General features: G+C 41.3%; 1 protein-coding gene across 1 annotated transcript in view; it reads right to left on the bottom strand.

The window, feature by feature from the left end:
• The window catches only part of LOC138594225 (cytoplasmic phosphatidylinositol transfer protein 1-like), an 81,921-nt gene that overhangs the window by 19,802 nt on the left and 36,965 nt on the right, over positions 1-25,154 (bottom strand). Inside the window, exon 2 of the mRNA XM_069665242.1 lies at positions 1,519-1,667. Within this exon, the coding sequence (XP_069521343.1) occupies positions 1,519-1,667 (149 nt within the window). The remainder of the gene's footprint in view (positions 1-1,518; positions 1,668-25,154) is intronic.

Consider the following 25,154-nt stretch of genomic DNA (forward strand, 5'->3'; position numbering starts at 1 on the left):
GTGGAAAATTGTGGCTTCTGAACACATTTGTTCTCGGAGTAAGTGAGTTCAGGACGCCTGGTAACAAGTGTCGAGCCAAGCAGCAATTAAAAAATAAAAATAAAAAATGCACCACCCAGAGATACTCAGTGGTTAAGTAAGAACTTTTATTGTGTGCTAATGTACTAGTAGAGTAAAAGGATGTGTGCAGACCAAACGCAGTGCAAATATTTAATGTGGTACAATTACATACAAAGTTAATACAGAGTGAATTCGCACCAGGCGATTTCAACCTGAATCATCTCACTCACTAATACGGGATGATCCGCCTAGAGGGAGAGACGGCGTGGGTCAGAGTCAGATGATCCAGAGTGTGAGCAGTTCAGTGAAATTTATAACACTGTGATCCAGCAGTGAACAGTTTATAATCATACAGCTAGTGAGGACACCGATCTCTGTGTGTTTCTTAGGCTCTGCCCCTGACCTAATAGGGTCGTGTTCACTCCCGTATTTCCGTGCATAAAGAATAAGATACGTCTCCACAAGCTGTGAATGAGATGAGCAGGAGGCGATCCACGCATTGTTTATCAGAGTTATCATGAGCGCGGGGAGGAGACAGACATTAGGAGAGGAGCAGATATGACACAGACGTGTTTTGATGCTCTGTATCTGAATCAATAATGTTGCAATCTGTCCGCATTTCCGCACACAGTTAAAGTATAAACATCGTCATATCCTCCTCATATGTCCATATGCTGTGTAGTTCATATATTTCAAAGAGCTGTAGAGGGGCATCAGGCTTCGTGACGCGAAGCCAGGGTTGCCAGGTCCAGCGGAGTTGGGCTCATTTTGAAGAGACCGGAGAGCAGACTGTTCCCGTTGTGCCGTTCCAATTAGGATCATTCGGGGTTGGTTTTGTATAATCCTCTTTAGAAAAATGATCGGTGCAGGCATATAACTGTCTCAGTGTTGCGCCTTGAGTGTTTATGTTTACATTTAGCACAGCTAGCCACCGCTATCTAACACCATTGTAACTTAACAAAATAAAACACTTCACACATGAAGGAAAACAATGTCCTCTGGTCCGCACCGTGAGCAGCACTTTGTTGTTTCCATAATATCGTATTTTCTTTTGTTTGTTGTCTCTTCTACAAACCGCTGACACAAACCGCTGATCCGACACCGTACGCTGCATGCGTAGTAGCACGTATGTGTTGCGGTCCACACAAAGTAGTGCCAAATAAAGAGGCGTTCTTACTGAAAAGTGAAACGTGGTGAATAATTCAAATATAGTGTACAATCGATCCTACTATTGATTTTTAGGTGGGACGTCCTTTTAAGTTCATAAATTACATGTGGAATTGACCCTATCTGCCTAGCTATATAGCCTATCTACATGCCGCTGGGCCACCGGGGACGTGCTGTATGTAGTACACTTACTAATGATTAGTATCTCATACAACCCCACTTCAAACAAACCGAACTATCCCTTCAATCACATGTTAAACAATACTCCAGAAAAGATGTGTTAACACTGACCTGTTGAGGTAGACTCGTTTCTCTGTGAACTGCCCCTGTCCGTGAGCCGGGTCTTCATACGGCTCGTTCTGGACGACTTCCACCCCTTCCCCTCGATCGCTCTGCTCGTGGCTGTGTTTACTGATCATGTACAGCTGCCCGATCCGGTACTGGAGGAGAAAACACACACAAACACGGGATAAGTTGGAATTGTTTGACTTTAGAAAACTTAGCTAGAAACATTAGCACAAAGTGTAAGAGGATGGCAACACAGTGTCTTTAAAGAGTTACAGATATGTTGACGGCCACGTGAAGTATCTCACCAAAATGAAGATAAATAAATGAATATATATTTATCCAAACTGTACATTTTCACCATGAACTTCCTGTCTGCTTAGCCCTAAATCAACACTCTTTTTTATGCAGACTGTGTAAAGAAAAGGTCAGAAAACAAAGTAAAGCCGTGTCAGCTTCAGTAAAAGGCCAGCTCTACAGCTACTCATTCCATAATGAACATGACTCTGTGGCTTTTGTTCATACTGGACCATGTTCACTGAATTAAATACTCTGGCCACGCAATAACAGCGTTTAGACTCGGATGCCCTGCAGCATGTTCTTTCTATTCGAGCAATAAACTGTGGATTGATTGCTGGAAGGCAGCAGTTCTGTCTGCTTTTGATCTTTAATCTTCATATTCGAAATCCAAAGCTTCTGTCGGTAACAAAAGAGCCACAAAGGAGCAGAAGAGATATGGAAATGAATGAATTATTTCAAAGAGGGAGGAAAAGAGCTGACTGAGAGTGACGCTGAGGAGCGTGAAAGGAGGGCAACTTGAGGAGCTTAATGAGGAGGAGGGGTAGGAATTAAATCAAAGACAGAAAAATGAGACAAGTGGAAATTTTTGACAACAGATTTGAAGTGTGACAGCAAGAAGACGGAGAAAAATGAGGCGTTACAGGGAAGAAAAGATGATGTGATGATTGACGATGATGCTTGTAATCCTGTTATCTATTAAGGGATGCTAACAAGTGAAGCTGCGCTTCTTCTCCTGCTCCCTCACATTATACTCCTCTCTCCTCCACACATGTTTAAGAAAGAAATCTCCCAAGTGAGAGCAGGGCACGGCTAATGAAGGAGGGCTAAATCATCCGTATTCCCCTGGACTCCACACTTCCTCTCTCCCTGACCTTTACCTGTCACGGCTGCCGGCTGAGCTGTGAAATGCTGTCAGAGGAAAAATGTGAGGTGCTCACCCTAAAATAGCTCGCAGGAGAGGATTTCACAATTGTGTCAGCACCTAGAGAGCAAATCTCTGGAGGGAAGCACGCATACTTTACAGGTGCCTGCTAATATAAATGAAACAAATATGTAAATTATAGGATGGATAATTCTGCCATCGAGGTGAGAGAGTAATCAAAGGAAAAATTGACGCTCCAAACCAGATTAAAGAGGCTCAAACAAGCTGCAGGAGAATAGCAGCTTTTGGTTCATTCAAGTAGCATCATCCTTTTTATCTTTTAAAAACTTTTTTCCTGTTGGTTTAAGTCTGGTAAATTTATGAAAAAAGAGACTCAACAGCTTGAAGTGGAATATTAAAAACAGCAGTTAGTCACCGGCACACATCAACAAACCAAACCTGTGTCAAACCGTAAATGAAGCCACCTTTCCTGGACTGCAATGAGACAGTAAGCCCAAGCAGCTTGCTGGTATATTTTGGGTAGGATTCCACCCGGACATTAGCATGCATGTATTTGAATCCTTACAAATGCAAACACACTCGTTTCTTAGCTAAATATTTTGAATTCTCTACCTCATTATGTAGACAATCCATGGTCAAAAAGTCATGCACCAAGGTGCAGCACCTCGGCTCCCTCTCCTCTGTGATACTCCAAACTAGTTACACTGTGAAACTTTAAAAGGGCAGCAATGCTATGACTCACTTCCTCTGTATCTGCTCTCTCCAACATCACTGCTCTCTAAACAAAAGGTACACATGTAAGACTGCAGTGTTTGAAAAGGACACACACACACACACACAGACAATACAAGGCCTGAAGAAGGCTGTCTGAGAAAATTCCCCAAGTAGAAAGCCAGACACAGCAGCAGGTTAAAATCACAGACAAACAGCTAATAATACAAGCTGTGTTTTGGCTGCCCTTTGCCACAGAGAGGATCATGCAATATAAAAATGTGTTCTTTTCCCCTTTAAGGCCTTTTTTCCACTGTGGAGAATGCTTTGCAGGTTTCTACTGCTGTAAATTGATTACACTGTGAAAGTAGTGAAGCCCCATGGTACCAAAGAGAACATTGGTAGTTAAAATTGGTAGCAATTCAGAGCTCATTTCTTCATCTTTTTAAACACTTGATGCTTCCAGCTTCTCAAATGTGCAGACTGAATGGTTTTCTTTACATAACAGGAGAATGAATACTGTTGGGTTTTGGATAGCTGGTTAGATGGAAAAGTAATTGTAAGACGTTCCTTCAGGAGTTTTTATCATTTTGGGAGACAAAAGTATTACATCTTTAAAATCAAGGAAATAATCAAATTAACCAAAAGAGAAATAATTAGCTGCAGTCCTACTTTCAACGGAGAAAAAGCTTGAGCTCGTGTTTTGTAGCTGTACCACAAAGACATGTTTAAATTAACTAAACTGAACCAATCAAAACTTCGCTCTGGATAAAGACGTCTGAAGTCCAAAATGTGTATGACCATTCATTAAAAGCCATAGATCAATGCAATTATTTTAAATATATATATAGGTCACTCTGTGCCCAAACTGCCCAGTTATTAAAAAAAAAAAAAAAGCATAAATAAATAATAAAATATACTAAATTATAGTACTAATATCAGATCAATCATCTACATTCCTTAAATCAAATAACATCAAATAAGTACATGACTAAATTACTAAATTAAACAAATAATATTTAACAATGTAAATGGCTCCAACAGTACAGTAGTATAAAGTTGTAGCGTAGAAGTTATTAGCTTAGCCTAGCATAAAGAGTGGAAGCAGGGGGGAGCGATGAGCCTGGCCCTTGTCTACTCCTGAGGGAAGTATCTTGCTCTCTACTTAAGAGAGGCTACCAAATGTTCTACTTTATTAATGCAGCTAATTGCAAACTTTTTATGTTTGCAAATTGGCACCTGGCAAAAGGTGTAAAGGGATATTTTTTGTGCACTTTTTCCCTTTAATAAACATTACAGAAACGGCCATATGCCTCCGGCAACCAGGCAAGTTGCAGTTTACATCAATGTCTTTCCAGACTCGTACAGTAATGACTTTGAAGGAATTTTATATCTTCAACCCGGCAACACAGAAGATCTATACAAACACCAAAGTTTCAAGGTGGGCACCAAAGATTAGTGTCACTAATTCAGTATCTGACCGAATGTGAAATATTGTCACAGTATCCCCTTCTGTTCCCGAGGTAAGGCATTGAGTAATGGCCAACAAAGTATTTTTGCATTATGTTGTCGCAGTGAAGTTGACCTTTAACCTTTTGGATATAAAATGTCATCACTTTATCATCTTATCCTATTTTGTCATTTGTCATACAGTAGGCCAAGTAGCGTATGAATTCTTGAGTTATAGCCACAAACGTGTTATGTGTAGTCACAGTGACCTTGACCTTTGAGCACCAAAATCTCATCAGTTCATCCTTGAGTCCAAGTGGACAATTGTGCCAAATTTGAAGCAACACCCTCAAGGCGTTTCTGAGATATCGTGTTCACGACAACTTGCATCTTTCACATGCAAGTTGTCGTGTCCACCGCTCGTTAATAAAAAAGTATATTAATCATAGACATTTTAACAACCTTCCCTTGAGCAGCATTGGAGCAGACTCAAGCAGCCACTTAAAAAGTTCAGTCTAAGTTTAGTAAGTTCAGTGTAGAGGAGGGCTGTCATGTTGTAAGATGCATCAAGCTAAGGGACATCTTGGGCACTAGCAGCACACTTCAAGGACATTTAGGGTGCCTGCAGGTTCAACCCTGAAATCACACGAACACAGCGGAAAGATCTGTGCAGTGGACAGTTCTGCAGTACTGAGACAAATTACAAAACTTCCCAATTTAACTTTACATAAGTTAGCTGCATTAGGACATTAAATTTAATCATTTGAAGTCTGTTAATGTTTTCGTGATCCGACTTGGGTACCTAAGTTATTTAATAAAGTCTGACAGCAATGAGTCTAATTTTGAGACACTTAAGAGTCAGTCACGATAAATTAATTAGGGGAAATGTCGAGTACATCAGCTCTAAAAATGTACAAGCCTTTTAACATGCACGAATGTACCAATACATGGCAGAGTTATAATAGTAAAGCTTATGCAATTCAGTGTTTAAAATGGAAAAAGGCCCGCTGCCCATTTGTGTTAATTTATTAATGTATATACGAGCAGTACATTACCTCTCTTATCCCTTACAGAGTACTTCGTAACAGCCTGAACAAATTGCATAACATGTTCTTTTTGCATCACCCGCCTTCGGTTCAGTCTCTGCAGCCACATCGGCTCCATTAATAGAGGTTTGTTTTTTCATTGAAGTCTCGAAAGCAAAGGCTGCAATTCTAAAAACAGCTCCGGAGTGAGTACAAGCCTGCCAGGTTAAGAGCTACTGTAAATAATGCAAACACTCTCCGTTCCTCGTCTTCATGTATACATGCAAACGGAGGGAGGAGGATGGTGTGGATTGAAGACACTGAGGACGAGCTGGGGGGGATTACAAGAGGGCAAGGGAGCAGAAGGAAGTCATGTGGTCACCAGTGAGGTCGAGGTTGCAGAAAATGAGAAAAATGTACAGACGAAGGGAAATAAAGGCTCAGGACTCAGGATTACAGAGGCAGTTAAGTGTGACATCAGCCTAATTTAATGTCCATTTGGCCGAGAGATGTCCTTTTAGATTCTCTTAGTCATCAATGAGCCGTGGCGGTCATCAGCTTCTAAAAATATTAAGGACATGCATACATTATCCAGGCCTGAAATGTTTCAGGACACCATGATGAATGTGCCGGCCGTGAACGGGTCAAAACAGTCTGCTCAGTATTAGAGGAGGTTTGCACAACAACAAATAAAAGCTTGTACTGCCTGGGTGAACGGCCCTGTTATTTTCCCTCGTGGAAGCAAAACAGGCAATCACTTGAGAGCACGCTGCAGCGCTGAAGTACTACTCACTCCGTCTCTTGTCTGGAGTCTTCACAGCGTGATCGATCATTTAGCCGCACGGAGCGGCCGGCACAAAGAGGCGAGCGCTGGCCGCATCTTTATTCGATTTGTCCGATGACAAGGCACTCCGGTTTGTTGTTTCTCATTAATCAATGCCAATAAACTAGAGTGTGTTGTCATCATCGCCCCCTATTACAGGGTTCTGGTGTAGGTTGTAGAAACCCAAGTGCACACTGACAGGGCCACGTTCTGACAAGTGTGAAATCACAAGCGACAACTGTGTCCTGCTGGAGTGTCTCTACCCAAAACCTACAATTTAAAATTAGGATATACGATGCGAGAGGTTGATCTTCAGATTTCCTTCCAATGGAACCATTGTGTGAAGGATTTGTTTACTGCATGTTTGCCCTTGGGGACACTGAGGATTTAGAAAGCTCAGACTGATATTTTGGAAGTTTCTAGCCGCTGGTAGAGTCAAAACAAACGTACTCTCCGTTTCTTTAGCTAAAACGGCTCTTTGATTAGTCTAAGTACTTGTTAAGTAGACACAACACCCAAATGTTTGCTTGGTTTTAGTTTGTACTTTTGGGTTTCCAAGTTCTGGTAATCAGATATTAACATGTACCCTCATAAAAACCATTTGGGAGAAAGTAGCTGGAACAATTTTATAACTCAAACCTCTACTATTTTTTCATGATGCTAGTTCATTGAGTCTTTACCAACTCTAAGCGACACAAACTTACAGTCTCAACCTTCTCTTCTCGCAAAGATGTGTGTTCACAATATTTTATCATTACCATAATAGAAGGCTCTAAATTGCTATTGAGGCTCCATTTGTGATGAGAAAAAATAGTAATTTCACAGTGCAGATTGTTGTCCCTCTCTTGGATTTCACAAGGTAAAACCATAACAAGGTAGGCATTGTCAGTAATCCTTTAGAATAGCCCCCCAAAATTTGGGAATTATTATCACAGCTGCCTCTGAGTCATCCGAGCAGCAGAGAAAAGATGAAATGCTTCGACAGGAAGTGAGAAAGTTAAAAAAAAACTTCTTTCATGAACAAAGCGGTGCATGACTCAGATAAGGGGAGGTTTTTGCGGTAATTGCGAGTAATTGATAAGACAATGGACCTTAGAATATCATACTGTTGATTAGGGGAGGGACAAAACATCGATACGCCAATTTATCATCGTCCTGATTCGTGCAACACAATTATCGATATCTTAATTTACAAATATATGGCACTCACCGTGTCACTACTTCATGACTCCTCGCGGTGCTGCTTGTGACATGAATGAGGGTAATGTGAACAAAAATATATTGGCCAAAGAAGAAGTCAATCAGATACTGTGATGTATCATGACATTACAGTCTTGCAATACATCTATTATCGCAGAATCGCTGTATCGTATCGTGAGTTACCCTGCGATTCCCACCCCTACTGTTGATTACATTATACTATCTGGTGTTATAAGAGCGACATAAAGATCTTTTGCAGAGAGAGAATTTGCAAACTACTACTAGAACTGTAGTTTGTCATGTCAAAATATAATATCCTAAAAAACAGAGAATGTTGCAAAATCTCTTAGAAAATTAACTATGAAGATGGTGTTATGTTGAATGGAATATAACCTTTACTATAACTTTTCTTCTTTCTTTTTTTTTTTAAGATACATTTTTTTTGGCCTTTGCCTTTATTGGAGACAACAGTGGATAGAGTCACAAGTGTGGGAGGAGAGAGTGGGGATGACATGCAAGCAGAGGGCCGAGGGTCGGAGTTGAACCCGTGGCTGCTGTGTCGAGGGCCGTGCCTCTTTACACAGGGCGCGCACTTAGGCTGCAAAGATAAACTGGCGGCCCAGAGAAGGCAGGCCTAAACGTCTCATGAATTCTGGTCATATTGCTGAGGGAATTTTTAATCAAAAAAAGACTGGTGAATGTGTCAAATTTGTTAAACCACTCATATGGGCCACTAAAGAACAAATCTGGTCTTGTGAGTGGGTCTTCCATGAGGCCTGCTGTTCTGTTCCCACAGGACAGACAAATACTCCAGATTTCAGATATGCCACCCATAGTAAAACATTAGCAGCCTGGATTGGAGAAACTGTAGCGTAACTCTTGTTATTTGGATTCCCAAATTTGTACAAATATCTCTGGATAGTTTTAAATTAAATAAATGAATGCAATTATTTTGATCATTCATGTGCGTTTTAGGCAATTAAAACTGTGGAAGATTCTTGTTTTCCAAATCCTGTTGCAATAAGCGTGCCTGTGACTCACTCTTAGTAAAACATAACAAATCAGATGCATCCGAAATAACTTTAATTATTCAGCCTTCAATCCTTTTTCAATATTCATCAGTGGAATAATTTTCATCTCATTTATTTCTTTCCACCTGATGTGTTTCTAAGTAATAACGTGGGCCTTACTCTACCTGTTAGAAAGTGATTAAATCACTGCAGTCTAAATAAAACCTTGAACACAAATCCTTCTATTCATGAACAAAAAAAACTACTACTGCTCACATTTCCGAGGGCTTAAAAGGTCTCGACTCGCTCACAGTCCAGACGCACTGCCGGACTGGAGTAACACAACGTGAATAAACAACACCACAGAGTTCAGCTGTATCAATCAATATGTGGTCTATCTGGGCTCCCTCAGCATTTCTGTGCAGTCGATAACGCTACAGCACCATCATCAAGAAGGTGGGAGTGCTCTGAGGTAGAGCAGAAATAAAGGAGTTGGCATAATTCCCCAGTCAGAAAAGACAAAAAGGAAAAGTTGAGTCAAATTTCAGTGGATGAAACAGAGAAGGAAGCTTGAGAGACAGCAGAGAAGAAAAGAGAGGAGAGTAGAAAGACAGAAGGAAGGAAAGAAAACACAAGAAAGCGAGACGAGGAGTTATGATTAGCGGCCTGCACATGGCTGTATATCACTACACTGCCAGGCCTCAGTGCGCAGAGGATGGGGAGAGGGAAACCAAATGAATGAGAGCAATAAACCGAGACAGGCCAGAATGGATCGAGGGAAGAGTCGAATAATTCTCTGTCCATTGAGAGATTATCGCTGTCGTTATTCTGTGTGATATCATCAAGTACTCCTGCTTCACTGGCACACGCAGGCGAACATTTGGGTCTGGATTTTAGCTGTGTAAGGAAGTGGGATAAACACTTACCCCAGTTGGAAACAAGTATTTAAGGGTAAGGTTTTTTTAAAAGACCTATACTGTATTGTTAGTGGTCTGTGTTTTTTTACCATTGTACAAGTGGAATTTTGTTATGGTGGAATTAATTACACTTTAAATGCTTTTGATATTAATATAAAGAAAAAAGACTGACATTTTCATCCAGAAAAATTGGCATTGTGCAGGGTTGGTTTTGTGTGAAGCATTCACCATATTCACAAAGCGTACAGAATACCTTGCTAAAGTTAGCTAGGTATAAAATCCTAAGAAATAGAGAATGTTACCAAACCTCTTAGCAAAGTATAAACATGGCATTATGTTGAACATATTTTTTCCTTTACAATAACTTTATTTTACTATAAATATGTATCTTGTACAGTGCAAAGTTAGCACTGTATTCCTTCCCTATTGTATTACCCAGCACTACAAAAGTAACACTAGCTTTAAGCCAGTCCCTAGCTAGTGGTAATATTAGCTAGTAGGTGGCTGAATGCTAATATTCAACCTGATTACAGGCCTGCTTTTGAAAGTAATGTGCTGTTATCAGCAGGTTTAGAAGAAGAAGAAGAAGACGAAGAAGAAGAAGCAATACTTTATTTATCCCTGAAGGGAAATTCAATGTTTTCACTCTGTTATTACAAACATGCTACACAAACATAGGCCCAAAATACACACATGCACAAACAGGACTCCATGGACATGCACTAATGGAGAGATGCCAGAGTGAGGGGGCTGCACGTGGACATGCGCCCCGAGCGGTGCTGGCACCGCTCCAGCTACCAGCCCAATCCCATGCTTGGTCCATACCAGGCCTTGAACCGGCCACCCTCCAGTTCCCAAGCCAAGTCCCTGCAGACTGAGCTCCCGTCTACCCCATAGCTGTTCAGAGGATTTTAATTAAGGGACTTGATTTCTTCTACTGATTTTCTAGCGTTAGGATAATCAGTATGTCCGGCTTAAGCTCCTAACCCTTCAGTGGGTGTTAGCGACGGACAAATAAGATGTTTAATGTAGTTGAAAAGCCATTAACCAGAGAGCCATTATAAAATTAAGCTAGATGTTTAACCAACTCAAAATACACTTTACTTTCACAAACATGGCTAATTGGTTAATTTGACTGCAAATTTCAGCCCACCTGTAATGACACCCTGTGATCCATCAGGGAGCTGAATAAGACTATCTATTTAAACTAGAATGGATAATGGAAGGTTCCTGCAAGGACCAGGAATCAAAGGCTCAGGGTACTAGCTTTATTTTGCCATAATAATCTTTAATACAACATCATTTATCTCTTGTATTATTTTCCAGTTATCTTTCAAACGTAGCCTTGGTAGAGGAAGCAGAATAAATGAGCAGCATACAGAGTCCTTCGACACAAGCCAAAGACACTTAACGAACAACAAAAGTATCAGTGAGGACATAATTAGCCTACAATCACACAGCACTGCTCGTCTGCAGCCAGGTCAGCACACCTCTCTATTTGAATGGCAATGTGAAGTAATAGCTACACTAATAGCTCTGCTAATCACTGTGCTCCACTTGCAGAGAGGCTACATCAACGCCCCCCGGGAGCACCATGGCAGCCCAACGCACAGACCATTTTGTGCTTGGCAGGTATCGAAACACTGAGAACTAATAAGAGGAACTTTGGACGGGAAAAAAAAGAACCCTTTCTTGTCCGAGAGCTCGTGTGTTTTTAATTGCTCAATTTTTGCTTCAAAGAGTGAAATAGCTATGGAGATGACAGCAAAAGTACAGGAATAACTCTGCGCTCACAGCTTGATTTAATGAGCTCAGTGTGTGCTTTCTTGGATACCGTGTGAAGGAGTCTGTATGTACATGGTGCTTTTATGTTCTCACACAGAAGACCTGTGGTAGCGCAGGCTGGCCAATCAGAAGAAAGTGGGCTTGTAAGGGCGGGGTTTCTAAAAGGGACAGAGCTGACTGAGTCGTATCAGGTTGTATGAGGGCCTGCACAGAGCACCAGTGTGAGGAAAAGGGTTTTTTTTCACTGTAAATTATGCTATGCTACTACACAGGTATCACAGAGTGAAATATGAAGCTTGAAATTAGCATAATACCCCCCTTTAAGTAGAGGTACTAATTAGAAGCACTGGTAAGAATTAAATTCACACGACTCCCACCTCTAACTGACATTTTCACGCCAACTAGAGGTGCCGGTTAAGGTGTCGAGCTCGAGGCTTTCATTAATGAAAATGAATGAGAGGATAACATTCTTGGGAAATCTTGCGCATCAGATAGAAAGAAAAGTCTGGTGTTTTATTACCTCTCCCTAATCAGCTCTTCCCCCTCTCACCCCGACAAACACTCAGCCCCTCACACTGATGGATGGCTGCATTAGGAGGCTGATAGCGGCCTGAGTAACGGAGGGTGGTAGTGGTGGTGGTAGGAATGTGGACAGAGTGCAATATTGGACAAGACGGAGTTGACCAATATCAGGAAACAACTTGGAATGTGTGAAGAATAGATCCTCTGTCCTCGCTTGAAACATCCACCTTTCCTTTATCAGTGGAAACCTATACTGAAGTGCCCATGTTGTAGTTTGTAAAGAAATCAGTTTTAGTTCCCATTCCACACTGATAAGACAGATTTTGGATCGATGAGAAATGTTGTTAACTGCTTTCCAAAGACAGCACATCTTTAGTGTAGAGACTGGGGGATGTCTTTTTTCATACGTCCTTATTATTTGTTGTTTAACCTTGGAAACTATTTAATTTGTATCCTTCAAGAAGTGTGGCTGAAAACTGTTTGAGCTTAAAAGCAAATAAACTCTGAGCCAACAAACTGCCAGAAGATCTTACCTAAAAAATGGGTCTGTGGTCCAAATTTAACAACACCCAAACACCCAGTGTTTGTGGCACTACTTTCTTAAATAAAAAAAAGTTGTTTCTTTCTCCTTACAACAGCTTTTCAACTTAGCGACAATGCACCTTTCAGACAAATTCAAGCAAATAAAGTGAAACACGTAAAGCTGCTTTTTTATTGTCGCTCGGTGCAAAAAGAAAACTCGCCACTTTCTCGTTTTGCACGACTTCTCTACAGGAAAAGTCCATCTGACATCACATTATAGTGCAGCTCTTCATCAGAGCACAGCGTGAACTGACCGCTGTGCAGGAATGTCTGTGTGTCACCTGCCTGTAAACTAAACAAGCGCGCGACGCTGCTGCTACTGTTACACACACAATGTCGACTGGATGATCGAAGCTTTCAGTTACGCGAGGCAGCTTTTCAGTGAGTGTATTCCTGTGTAAAAATATAACAACTGCAGCCCACAAGTCTAATTGTATTTATTTTAGAAAGGAAAATGTCGCTCCACCTGAACCTTCTACTTTTTCATGTGGGTGTCAGAGTCACTGAACCAAGTGTGGTAAAAGTAGGAGGGGTTTTCACGGTTTTCCACTGGACAAAGACCATACACCTCCCAATCCTCCCTCTGCTCTCTAAGGTATGGAGTGGGGATTACACTAGTGTGCAGCATTTCCTACATCCATCTATTACACACTTAAATGCATACACAATCCCATAGTGCTGGCACAGCTATAGGCCCATCACTTTGCGGTTTCATTACCTATGATGGCAAAGACACACACATACACACACGCACGCACACACACAATCTTCTTCCCCTGTTCTCTGCACATTTAATCAACTGGGCGACAGTGTGCAGTGCGCTGGGGCTGCTCTCTCCAGATAAGATTATCCTTCAGCTGTAGGCCTGACAGTCAATAGGTGGACCAGGAGTGTAATTAGTGTGTGTGTATGAAGGCAAGATGGAGTAGAGAGAAAGGGCAAATGAAGAAGACAACAAAAAGATGGTGAAGATAGAGATTGACTGAGTGAGAGAGAGAAAGACTCAGAGAAGCTATCGGTGTTGCCCGGCCCGTACAATCGGAGCTCCATAAACACATGACAGTAATGTGTAACATCTGCAGAACATCTCTCTCCTTTCCTCCACAAGAAGCCCCACATATCCTTTATTGTGAGAGCAGAACTAACAGGAATACACTGGAGGAGATCGTCCAAGAACAGATGATTAAAAATAAATAAATCAGATGTGATAAAATTCCCTCAAAGCAGTGCTGAGATATCGTGTTCCAGAGAAGGAGTTTGATGTGAGGTCACAGTGACCTTTACCTTTTATCAACAAAACAGTTCATGCTCGAGTCCAAATTGAAGATATTCCCTCCAGGCGTTACTGAGATATCACTTTCACAAGAATGAGAAGACGTTGTGGTGTCACAGTGAAGTTGACCTTTGACCTTATGGTTATCAAATTCATAATTTTGACGCTATAAGAGCTTGAGTGAAATTGTGTTATAATTAGGGCTGTTAAAATTAACGTGTTAACGCACATTCCCTTTAACGCCACAAATTATTTGAACGTGCGATTAACGCACATGCGTTCTATTATTATGACCCTCCGCCCGTCCCGTAGTTTGAGAAATCAGGAAGCGATGCAGCCGCAATGTTGTGGATAGCATGCAGAAACAAACCTCGTGAGCAGAAATGGATAAAGAAATGGCAAGTTCAGCCTCAGAGCCCTGCTAGATGGTTCTCTGGACAAGACGAAGGTTATTTGTATTTACAGTCGATGCGAATTGAGTTACCACCGGCAGTGTTTCAGCCACATACTTTTTGCCGCAGCGCCGCTGCTTCAGATTTCTGTGCAATTAAATGACTATGCTCCAAATTAACAGTCGTTCGCCCGCTCTCCTTGTTGAGGAAGAGCACTGAAACAGTGACAGGAGTCACAGGACATCAGGACGCTCTCTGTCCGCACACAATCATATGCAGTTCTGTAACGCAATGTAAACATTCCTACTGTGTATCTACGTATGTCCCTATTGTAAATGCATTGATTGTCGCCGTTTATAAAGCAAATAAAAAAGCTGCAGATGTCATTCGATCGTTTGATCGCTACATTATTAAAAAAATCCCTCGTGCACACGCACACATGCCGATGCCGATACGTCATCTTCAAGCCATAATCTGCAGATACCAACAACGTGCCGATAATATCACTAGACTGTGCTATATAAGGGATCAACAAGTGTAAATTTTATTTTAAAAGGTATATGTATTTTTATACCAGAGCAACTATTCAACAGTTAAGACTTAACTCAGGACCACAAATGTTGACCTGCTGGTGGTGCAACATTAAAAATCAAGGGATCACCAAAATCAGGATACATCCTCTAGAAACCACGAGTGTCTGTGCAAACCAACAAAATCACCTTTCAACAATTCTGACATGTTGTTCATGTTTTTTGTATTTGATTCAGACTGAAAATAGTAGACTGAGGCTAAAAATATCCCAGTATCAACACATGTATCTACATTCGGATAGCAGATATTTATTGTCAATGTCAATACAAACATCCACAACTAGATTTTAAGGGCACACAACTACTGGAGTACCGCATTAAACTGGGAAATATATTTATAAAACTGCTTTCAATTGTTGTATATTGAAATTGATAGCTGCTCTTTTGACCCTGTAGTGAAACAAACTGCGCCTACGTGCCCACCTGTGACTCAAGCTGATACCTGTCGGTTTCAAGTTCCTGTTAATGTGGGATAAAGTGCCGGCCAGCTGAGGCACACACCCGGGACTCACGCCTACCAAGGACAGAACTATGAATCACCTGAACTATTATTATTCATCATGTCATCGCACATACAGACAGGCCTGTGCTCAGAGATGATGCATAGTACACATTTATAGAACATACAAATCCAGTGCCAGGGACAGTGAGATGGATGTCTTCCTGTGACTAAGACGCTCGTCATGACCACACGAGGACATAAGTGATGGAAAGAAAAATGTTTAATCCTTTGCTTATATAAGTGTTAGAAGTGCTCCAATACAGTTTTTTTGTATCTGCCAAAACTTAACTTAACAGAGTCCCCTCACGATACTAGTGTAAATATTAATATTGGTGGGTAAACACCAATTGCTAACATTTTGCTAGCTTTGACTACCAGTACACTCTGTGCTAGTACTGAACTGTTGTTGTTTGTCATTACACAAGATAATTTACCTGTAACAAGTTGATTTTGGGGGGCTAATGGGGCTGCCTGTAAACTGTAAACAAGCATTGCAGCGCACACACTGCGTGAGGTTGTGTGTGCCGACAGGAAGTAGGAGACGGTGAGCTTTCGTTTCCAAAAGTCACTGACGCGGGGTAGATGACATACCTCTCTATACTTTTTCATGTAGGAGTCTCCTCAGAACCACGTGTGTTAAAAGTAGGAGAGGGGTTTTGTTTTGTTAGAAGAAAAAAAGACTTAAAAGTCCCACATAATAAACAGTAAAATCACAATTAATATCGCAGAATAAAAAAAGTTATTGTAAGTATCGTAGGCCGGTTGGGAGGTGTACATTGGGAATAAAAGGAAAACCATGACAGGAAATCTGCCATCCCAGGAACAGCAGATGAAGCATGTAAGACATGCCAGACTGTTTGGCTGATATTTCCACATGAAAATGTCCTTTATCGCTGAATTCAAATGCTGGCTTGTTGGGATGATGTTACACCTGTGTGGACTGAGAGATGCTCATAACAGCGGAGGAAGTGGAGTGAAATCCCCAGCCGCTACGGAGCTGGGCTCAAACCCAGCAAGCTGTTGGCATTGAGGTGAAGGTCACCGTAGTGTGTTATGAATTGCAGATCGGTGCCCACAGCTGCTGCTCACTGTGTGTGTGTGTGTGTGTGTGTGTCACAACAGAATGGTGTGAAGTGCACTCAGTAACATGTCACTGTGTTGTGTGACTGTGTGAGTGTGTGTGGTGTTGAGAGCGGGGTGACGGGGGGCAGAACATATGTTCGATGCTCTATGTGTCATTGGCTTTGCCTTTTCAAAGCGGGCAGAGGATTTACGACACGTACATCATCATGTGCGTGTCGCGAGGGATGACATTCTGTAATCTATCGTATGCCCTCACACACATGAAGCACTCTTTTCCCCTCACCCACCTCCAGACAGCATTAAAACCATCATTATCCATGTTTCTTCTACACTAGTTTGCTTTTTATCCTCACCAGCCCTCAATGACACGGTATTTGGCACACATTTTGGCATCATTTTTACAGTTTGAGGGATTATTTAATTGACTGAATTCATTACCAAGTCTGCATTCGGAACAATTAATTTATGCTGACCCACATTAGCTTAAAAAACATGAATGTTGAAGGCTTTTGGGAGAGACGTGAATGAGGTAAACGGTGGGTCAAAGCAGCCTAATTAACAGCATGTGGGTTTCTATTTCATTGCGGAAAAGAAACGTTAATAGAACAGACAGGCAGAGTCAAAATGTTTTGTATTTCCAGCCGTTTTGATATTTCAAATTTAGATTATCAGCCTAATGATGAAAAATGTCGACACTGATGACACTGCTTCGACATGACATTTAGATTTTTACTTTTAAAACAAGGTTTTGTACCCGATTAAAAGTTTAACCACGCAGCACGCACTGCCTGAAGAAGACAAATGTGAATAAAAGCAGGACTAGAATAGATCAGAAATGCAAATCAATTTCAATTTTAATTACTGAGCTCACAGTGCCCTGGGAAGATGCAGTGGATGGGGCCTATGAGCGCAAGAAACTGAGGTACACTGAGCTTGCAGCCGACACCCGACAGTGTGGCAGGAAAGCGAAGGTCCGACTAGTTGAAGTAAGTTGCATAAGTTTCATAGCCACATCAACAGCAAGAATTCTCTGTAAGATGGGGATACGAGGCAAGGCCCTCCACCAAGCCATAGAGGACCTCTCCAGAGCTGCTGAAAAGGAAAGTCAGTGGCTCTGGATGAAGAGAAGATGGCATCTAGGGGGCGAGCCTGGGATGCCAGGATTCACTGCTGAACCCTGTGGAGGTGTTGTGGGCCTATCAGTGAAACACTGAGGGAGGAGGGCGCCCACTTCACAACCCTATAGATGCCACTGCTCACTTGACCACCCTGTGAAGTCTAGCCTGATGAACAGATCTGTCAGCCGCTATATGAAAAGTCAGCAATTTGAAGGAAATGGACCCTCTGCTAAGTCCCGCCTCCCTTGGCTACTGTTGCTTCGCCTTTCAAGCTTTCACACCAGGATGTAAATATTATGGCCTTTTCAACTATAATATGATAATAAGTTCTTCAGAAATAATATGAACCTTCCCTACAAGGGTCAGGTGAAACCGTTACAGTGGGATGAGACAAAGATTGTTACTAGGAAGGATATAAATATATGACCTCTCAAATGACTCATCTTTATTTTATGAAAACATTTTTAATTGAAATCGCATTGCAGGGGAAACAATGATAATGCCTGGTTATGTTTTAAGCTGGTTTGCTGGTGAATTACGATTCAGGAGAAATGCGAAAATGGGGAAGAGGCTATGAAATGTTTTAGCAGGGCTCCGGTATAACCAATTTGTGACGGGGCTTGATTTTTAATATCATGATGAGAAGTGAGGCAGAAAATAAAATGTAACAAAGCCAGAGGAAGAGCAGAGCCCCGAACACAGAGAGGAGAAAAATTAATACGAGGACAAGGGGAGTATAAGAAGGTGGTATCAAGAGGGAAGTAGACAAAACCGAGAGAAGAGAAGAAGAAAAGGGGGATAATGGCAGAGAGAATAAGTGAGAGAAATGGAGTGTGTCACGACAAATGACAGGAGTGATGGAGCGAAAAGGAATCTGAAAGATGGACGGCAAAAAAGGGAGAGTTTCAAATTAAAGCGAATAATAAAGAGGTATTCAATATCAAGGTGGCAAAGGGAGAACAGTATTTCATATGGAGAGAACAAGACAGGGGAAAAAAAGAGGGAGAGTCAAGACAAGGAGTGAGAGAGAGACTGAATAAAGCATAAAAAGGGTGTAACAAGAGAGAACTGAACCAAGAGGGACGATGAGGAGGCAGAGGAAGAGGGTGGTAGATCCTCCCTGCTCGTCCTCAAACACAGGGACTGTAAATCCCTGACGAAACTTGAGAGGATGTAAACAAACCATTAGCCCTGTGCTATCAGAGGGAAAACCATCCTCCACACACACAAACACACACGCACACACAGTAGAATAATACACTGACACACATAAAAGCAGGTATGAACGTGCAGAAATGATCCCGTAGGTGGTACAAATCATTCACTTCTACAGATCCTCCTCACTGCTACTCTGTTCCTTTTTCTAAATGGGACAGGGACCATTTTCTGGAGCGGACACTCATTATGAAGCCGCCTCATGTCCAGCCACTTCTGGAGTAAATGAGTCACAGTTTGTCCTGGAACACGGCGGGCCACCGGCTCAGAACAGAGAGAAGACCTGCCAATCAACATCACGCTCAGCGAGCACATCGCTCCCTGCCCCAGTCTCCCGAAATGTCTCACATTGGAGTCATCTGTCACATTTTTCCTTTTCAAATATTCACCTGTAAGACATAAGGGCCGAGGTTCTGCTCGGTAATTAAAAGCAACTTGAAACTTTCTTTTCTTTTTGCTTGACTTTTTCATCTTTCAGTCTTTTGGCTTCCATGACAGTTAAAAGGATGCAAAGGTTCCCCTAATAACGGAAATATGACATGCTAGATCAATATTGATATTTAAAGGGCCAGTTTGCTGATTTTCAACCTCAGTCCTGTCAAGAAATGTAGACTGCAGACCTGACGATTTTTTAGACGATCCACTGGTTTATTCTTGTCGTATTTCGGTACCACTCTGAGCCATTTCCTACAGCGAAACGTTAGTATGTAACTCCAGCGTCTCTAGCTGGGCTGTTCCTTTCAGAGGGAGGGGCGCAATGCACGCTGGGTGTCGTAGGAATGCAGAATGGGCAAAACCACGAGCTGTTTGAAAGACTAGATTTTTTATATATCTTTAAAAATACTTATTGACCGGGATGTGTTCTGAGTGAACATTCTACAGTAGAAAACGTGACTTCAGTGTTCTTTGGTGGATAAATTATGTGGTGACGCTATCAGTCATCTCTGTACTGCAATTCTTGTTACTTACCAGGCAACGTATATGCAATATATCTGCAATATAGCTGCAGAGGTGATTAATGGAAAGGTTTGTTTGGAGTTTAGTTAACTTTAAGACAAGAATTCGCAATATTTACTGACATGCTCCAATGACTTGAAAAATTAAAGTATAAAATATAGTGGAAATATTGACAGATGCAAGAAGAGGACGCAAGATATACGCCACTAATCTTACTTTCTGCACAGTCACACAGTTTCAGTTGCTCATATTGATTCTGTTTAGACTCAGTTTGTGCAATTAGAGACATAAATAAGCCAGGGTTGAACATATAGGGAGAAAAATATATTAATAATATATAAATATGGAGTTTTAACCCAACCTTTAGACTTGCACGATCTTCTGGCCAGTATATCAGCAGTGCGTAATGTGTTTCAATTAATTTAGCTTGTCTTGTAATTTATGATTAAAAAATGCTCTTGTGAAAGAACACGTATAGAGAAAGGAAATCCAATCTGACCCAACAGAACTATATACATCAGAGAGTGACAAAAGTGGTAAGTGGACACTAAATCCCATTAAAGAGCCACAAAGACTGGCAAAGAGGACGAGGAGGAGAAAGGTGACTCGTCCAAGTGGCCTTGGTGTCGTTCATGAGCCGACAGCTTTTATGCAAACAAACACTATTCACCACACTCTGTTCAGTCATATTTGTCTGTGTCTAACAGTCCCAAACTCCCTCCTGACTATAATCATGTCATCTGTCATCTATCAGCCCCCTCATTAGCTCCTCTAAGACGTCCTTTCACTGTCACCTTCTTTCATCGTATAATTTTCTTTCACCTCCGTGCATTTCTCCGGGGCTGCGGGACTTTCAATCTGTCTTTCATTTTGTCTTTCTGCTCTTGTCACTGTCACCATGACCGCAGCTGCTCAGAGATCTCGGAGTCGTGATCATGTCATGAAAAAGGAGAATGAGTCAAATAACTTCTTAGTTTTACTTTTCGGAATTTAGCCTGGACTGAAAGCAAAGGATGTTTCACATGCAGCTCTTTAGATCGCACATCTTTCTTATGACCACATTCATTTGGTCATTTGGGAACTTTTGGAAAATGCGTTTTTTGCCAAAAAGTAAAATCAGTAGGCTGACTCTCCTCTCATGTCTGTAAGATAACAACAAAACTTAAGCGGCAGCAGAAGGGGTGGGAATCACAGGGTAACTGATGATACGATACGTGGCTCATGATAACGATAACATCACAATGCAACGATTCTGCGATAATTTATATAAGACAATCATATAATGATACATCATGACATCTAACTAGCTGAAGAATACAAAATGCCCCTAAAAAGGTAATGTGTATCGTAACAGTCAAGGGCGGGCGGGGCTGGCCTGGGGCAGCGGGCAGGATGAGGACAGCGGCCAATCAGGCAGCTCGCTCACCGAAGCAGTGCTGTGACAACCGCCACACCGAACCAACCTGGCTAAAGATGGATAAGGACAATGATGGTTTTGAAATTCAACAGGCACTTATAGGCCTGGGTTTTGTTATTATTTCTTTTAGTACATATAAGAAATATGCCTTTCAAGCTGACAGTCAATTTCAATGGCCTTGAGGGTTTTATTGGAAATCTGTGGTTCACAGGAGAGAATCTGTGTTTAAAGTGAAAAAGATGCTGTTAAACAAAAGTATTTTAATTTAACTCTTTTTAAGAGTTTTAACTTCTCACTTTTGTGTTGATTCTACATTCATTTCATGATTTTACATTTTAAATATCCATATTTACAAGCTTCAGTCTTAAGAAGAAAAAAAAGTGTTAAATCACGATTAATCACAGCAAATTGCGCGATTAATTAGTTAATTTTTTTTTATCAATCGACAGCCCTAATTTATTCTCTGCAATTAGGTGTCAGTTTCACAGCAAATTGCTACTGTCTTCTTCTTCTTTCATCCTGCTGTCAACTTCCTCGGCCAATTAATTTCCGTTCACGTCACTTCATGTCACAAGCGCCACCACGAAGAGGCATGAAGTAGTGACTTGGTGAGTCAAAATCGCAGGGAAATCTGTTTAGAGCGCCATATAATTGTAGATTAAAATATCGATATTTGGCGCCAGCCTAGCGATAACTGTATTGCACGAGTCAGGACGACAATATATTGCCGTATCGATATATTGTCTCACCCCTAATCAGCAGGTTAGCTTAGCTTAGCATAAAGACTGAAAACAGGGAAACATCTAGCTTGATACATGCATGTGGACACAAACAAAACAAGACATTGTCACCTTCATAATGCATAAACTTTCAAATATTAATACAATATTGTTATTGTATTATTAATAATTCCACCGCTACAGAGAAAACTCAATTTGCAACTAAATATTAGCTAAGCATAAACACTGGAAACAGGGAAACAGCTAGCTTGGAACATGCATTTCGACACACACACAAATAAAACAAGACATAGTCAACTATTACTGTGTAATAAACTATGGACAGGTATTATTTATAATTACACAACTACTGAGAAAACTCACTTTGATGCAAGATCAAAAGTGGATGTCAAAAACATAAGAGCGCCTAAATTCTCACAAGCTTAAGCCAAGCGTTGAATTTCCCATTAATAAGTAAAAAGCTTTAAAATGTCACTGAACTCCTTTCATCTTGGTGTTTCTCTGTTGTTTCCTCGGCTGCACATCACTCAGTGTGCTACCGTCTCACATACTGTGATTTATGTCTCCTCTGCTGCAGTGCCAGTGTTTTGGTTTTTTTTCACTTAACAGCTCAGTTGTTGTTGCAGTATAATGCCCGTGTGTGAGGAAATTCATGTGAAAAAACCAAATTGTTAAAAGGGCAGCTCCTCTGGGCGACACAAAGTAAATCAGAGGCTACTGGTGTAAAGAAAGGTTGTGTGTGATGTGTGCTGAATGTGTGCGAGGATAGGAAGGCGAATAAAAAGATCAACAAAGAGTGTGCGAGTGTTAGGGAGGCCGGCGGCTCAGTGTGGGAGTGCAGGTGAATGGTTCGTACTGCGGGGAGGCTGTGAATGGTAGAGAGAGAGAGAGAGAGAGAGAGAGTGAACACAACTTAAATGAAAAGGTCAGGACGGGTGAAGGCAGCTTTGATGGGAATCCCCACTGGGATGTGTCTGTCTGTGTGTATCTGTGTGTGTGTTTGTGTGTGTGTGTGAGAGAGAGAGAGAGAGCAGCGGGGCCACTACTGTACTATTTTTAGCCAGGGTGGTTGAAGCTTGACTTCATCATCAGGGACAAAGGAGCGTCAATTTCCCATCCTCCTCCGCCTCTTTCCTTCCTCTTTGTCTTCTGCTGCTCAGCACGTGTCTTCATGTCCTTGGTCTCTATTAGAATCTCTCGTTTCCTTCCTGTTGTTTATTACTCATGCCTCAGTTTCTTCAGGGTTTGACATGCTGACTCAAATACTTGAAAATAATCTGAATTCGAGGTGAGAGTTCGAAGAAATTCTCTACAGAAGTGAGCAGGCTAGCCAAACAGCTTGTGTCACTCCAAAGTGTTGTGCAAGAAGGAGGCAATTAAGGGCTATTACACCAGTTATTTCTATGATTTGATGCCATGACTGATAACATATTAAGATGGTTAAACATTAGTCTACTCTGGACCACTTATATTATTATTTTACAACATTTTCCCACCACATGAGACACACCCTGTGCAGTACCTAATTAGACCAGCTGTGCAAACACCTGCAGGATAGGGCTATTTTAGGACTTTGTTTGACATCACTGCAGCTGCTGGATGCTTTCAGCCCCAGTAAGGTAACACACAAACTGTCCATCCCTTTAGAGACAAAATATTGCACTAACATCCTTTTGGATACAAAGTCGTTCAGGCATTCGGACAACTCAGGATGGAGATTTTCCACTGTTACTGTCAGTGGAATTTGTGCAACTTCCGTATGATATGAACACACGGAAAACGGCTTTTCATCCAGCCTTCCTGCCGCCTTTGACCCCCTTTGACCCCTGTGTCCTAATCAATAACACATCCACAGGTGTGCTGACCATACATACACTTCTCTCATCCCTTTTTATCTTTCTTTTATTCTTTCTTCCCCTCCTCATCTCTGTCTCTCTTACTTTTATCACCCTTTGACGTGTCTACCTCTCATGACCTGTGCATTACTGATGCAATGCACTAGAGAGCGGCACGCTGGGCTCTTGCATAACGACAGTCAGATAGAGTTACTGTACACATTAATGTAATTCTACACGCACTAATGATTCCAGACGCAAAATGACAGCAGCGGTCGGTCAGCTGAGGTCACTTTCTCACCAGCCGTGCTCACAATCACTCCTCTGACATAACACATTTTAGTTTTCTTCTAACTGTTGGTTTGAAGCAATTTATTGAGTTTGTTGTGTTTTATGGTTAAATATAGCACCGCCAGCATAATGCAGTATTGATATCCAGTATTACATCATTGATTTGTTTGACATTGTGATTTCATGAACCCTGGTGTGAACCATGCCTGTTAAAAACAAAAGGTTTGGCAAAGTGATCATATGAAAGAAATCGATAGTGTATTACTGGGACAGCAGTGGCCTAATGGACACTAAGCTTAGGCAATGTAAAAGGTAATATATATATTCACATTCATCTCAAGGATCTCCAATAGTCCCTTCCTCCACACGGCCAGAAGTGGAAGGAAGAATGTATGCCTTAAAAATCTATACAAATCTAACTGTGTGGCCGAGATTAAAAACAGTTTCACAAAGACTATAATATAGTGGCAAATTTATGAAAACAATGTATCCAGTACAAAACTACACAAAAGGTAAGAAACAAACATGAATGTAAAACTACAACTTGAAGGACTTTGTCTGTATGACTTTTCTCCCCAAAATCTAAAGGTCAAACCAAAAACACTAAAAGGTGACACACCAAATAATCTCTATGGATTAGAGCTGTTCCGATACTGGTAACAGTATCTGTATCGGAAACCAGTGTCCGTATCTATATTGGATACCAGTATCAGTATCTGTATTGGAAACAAGAATCAGTATCTGTATTGGATACCAGTATCGGTATCTGTATCGGAAACCAGTATCAGTGTGGTTATCTGTATTGGATGCCAGTATCAGTATCTGTATCGGAAACCAGCATCGGTATCTGTATTGGATGCCAGTATCGGTATCTGTATCGGAAACCAGCATCGGTATCTGTATCGGAAACCAGCATCGGTATCTGTATTGGATACCAGTTTTGGTATCTGTATCGGAAACCAGTATCGGTATCTGTATCGGTATTTGTATCGGAAACCAGTATCAGTATCTGTATCTGTATC

The sequence above is a fragment of the Semicossyphus pulcher genome, unplaced genomic scaffold, assembly GCF_022749685.1.
Source record: "Semicossyphus pulcher isolate SPU_LCO1_2020_fin unplaced genomic scaffold, fSemPul1.0.p SCAF_17, whole genome shotgun sequence".
Taxonomy (NCBI): Eukaryota; Metazoa; Chordata; class Actinopteri; order Labriformes; family Labridae; genus Semicossyphus; species Semicossyphus pulcher.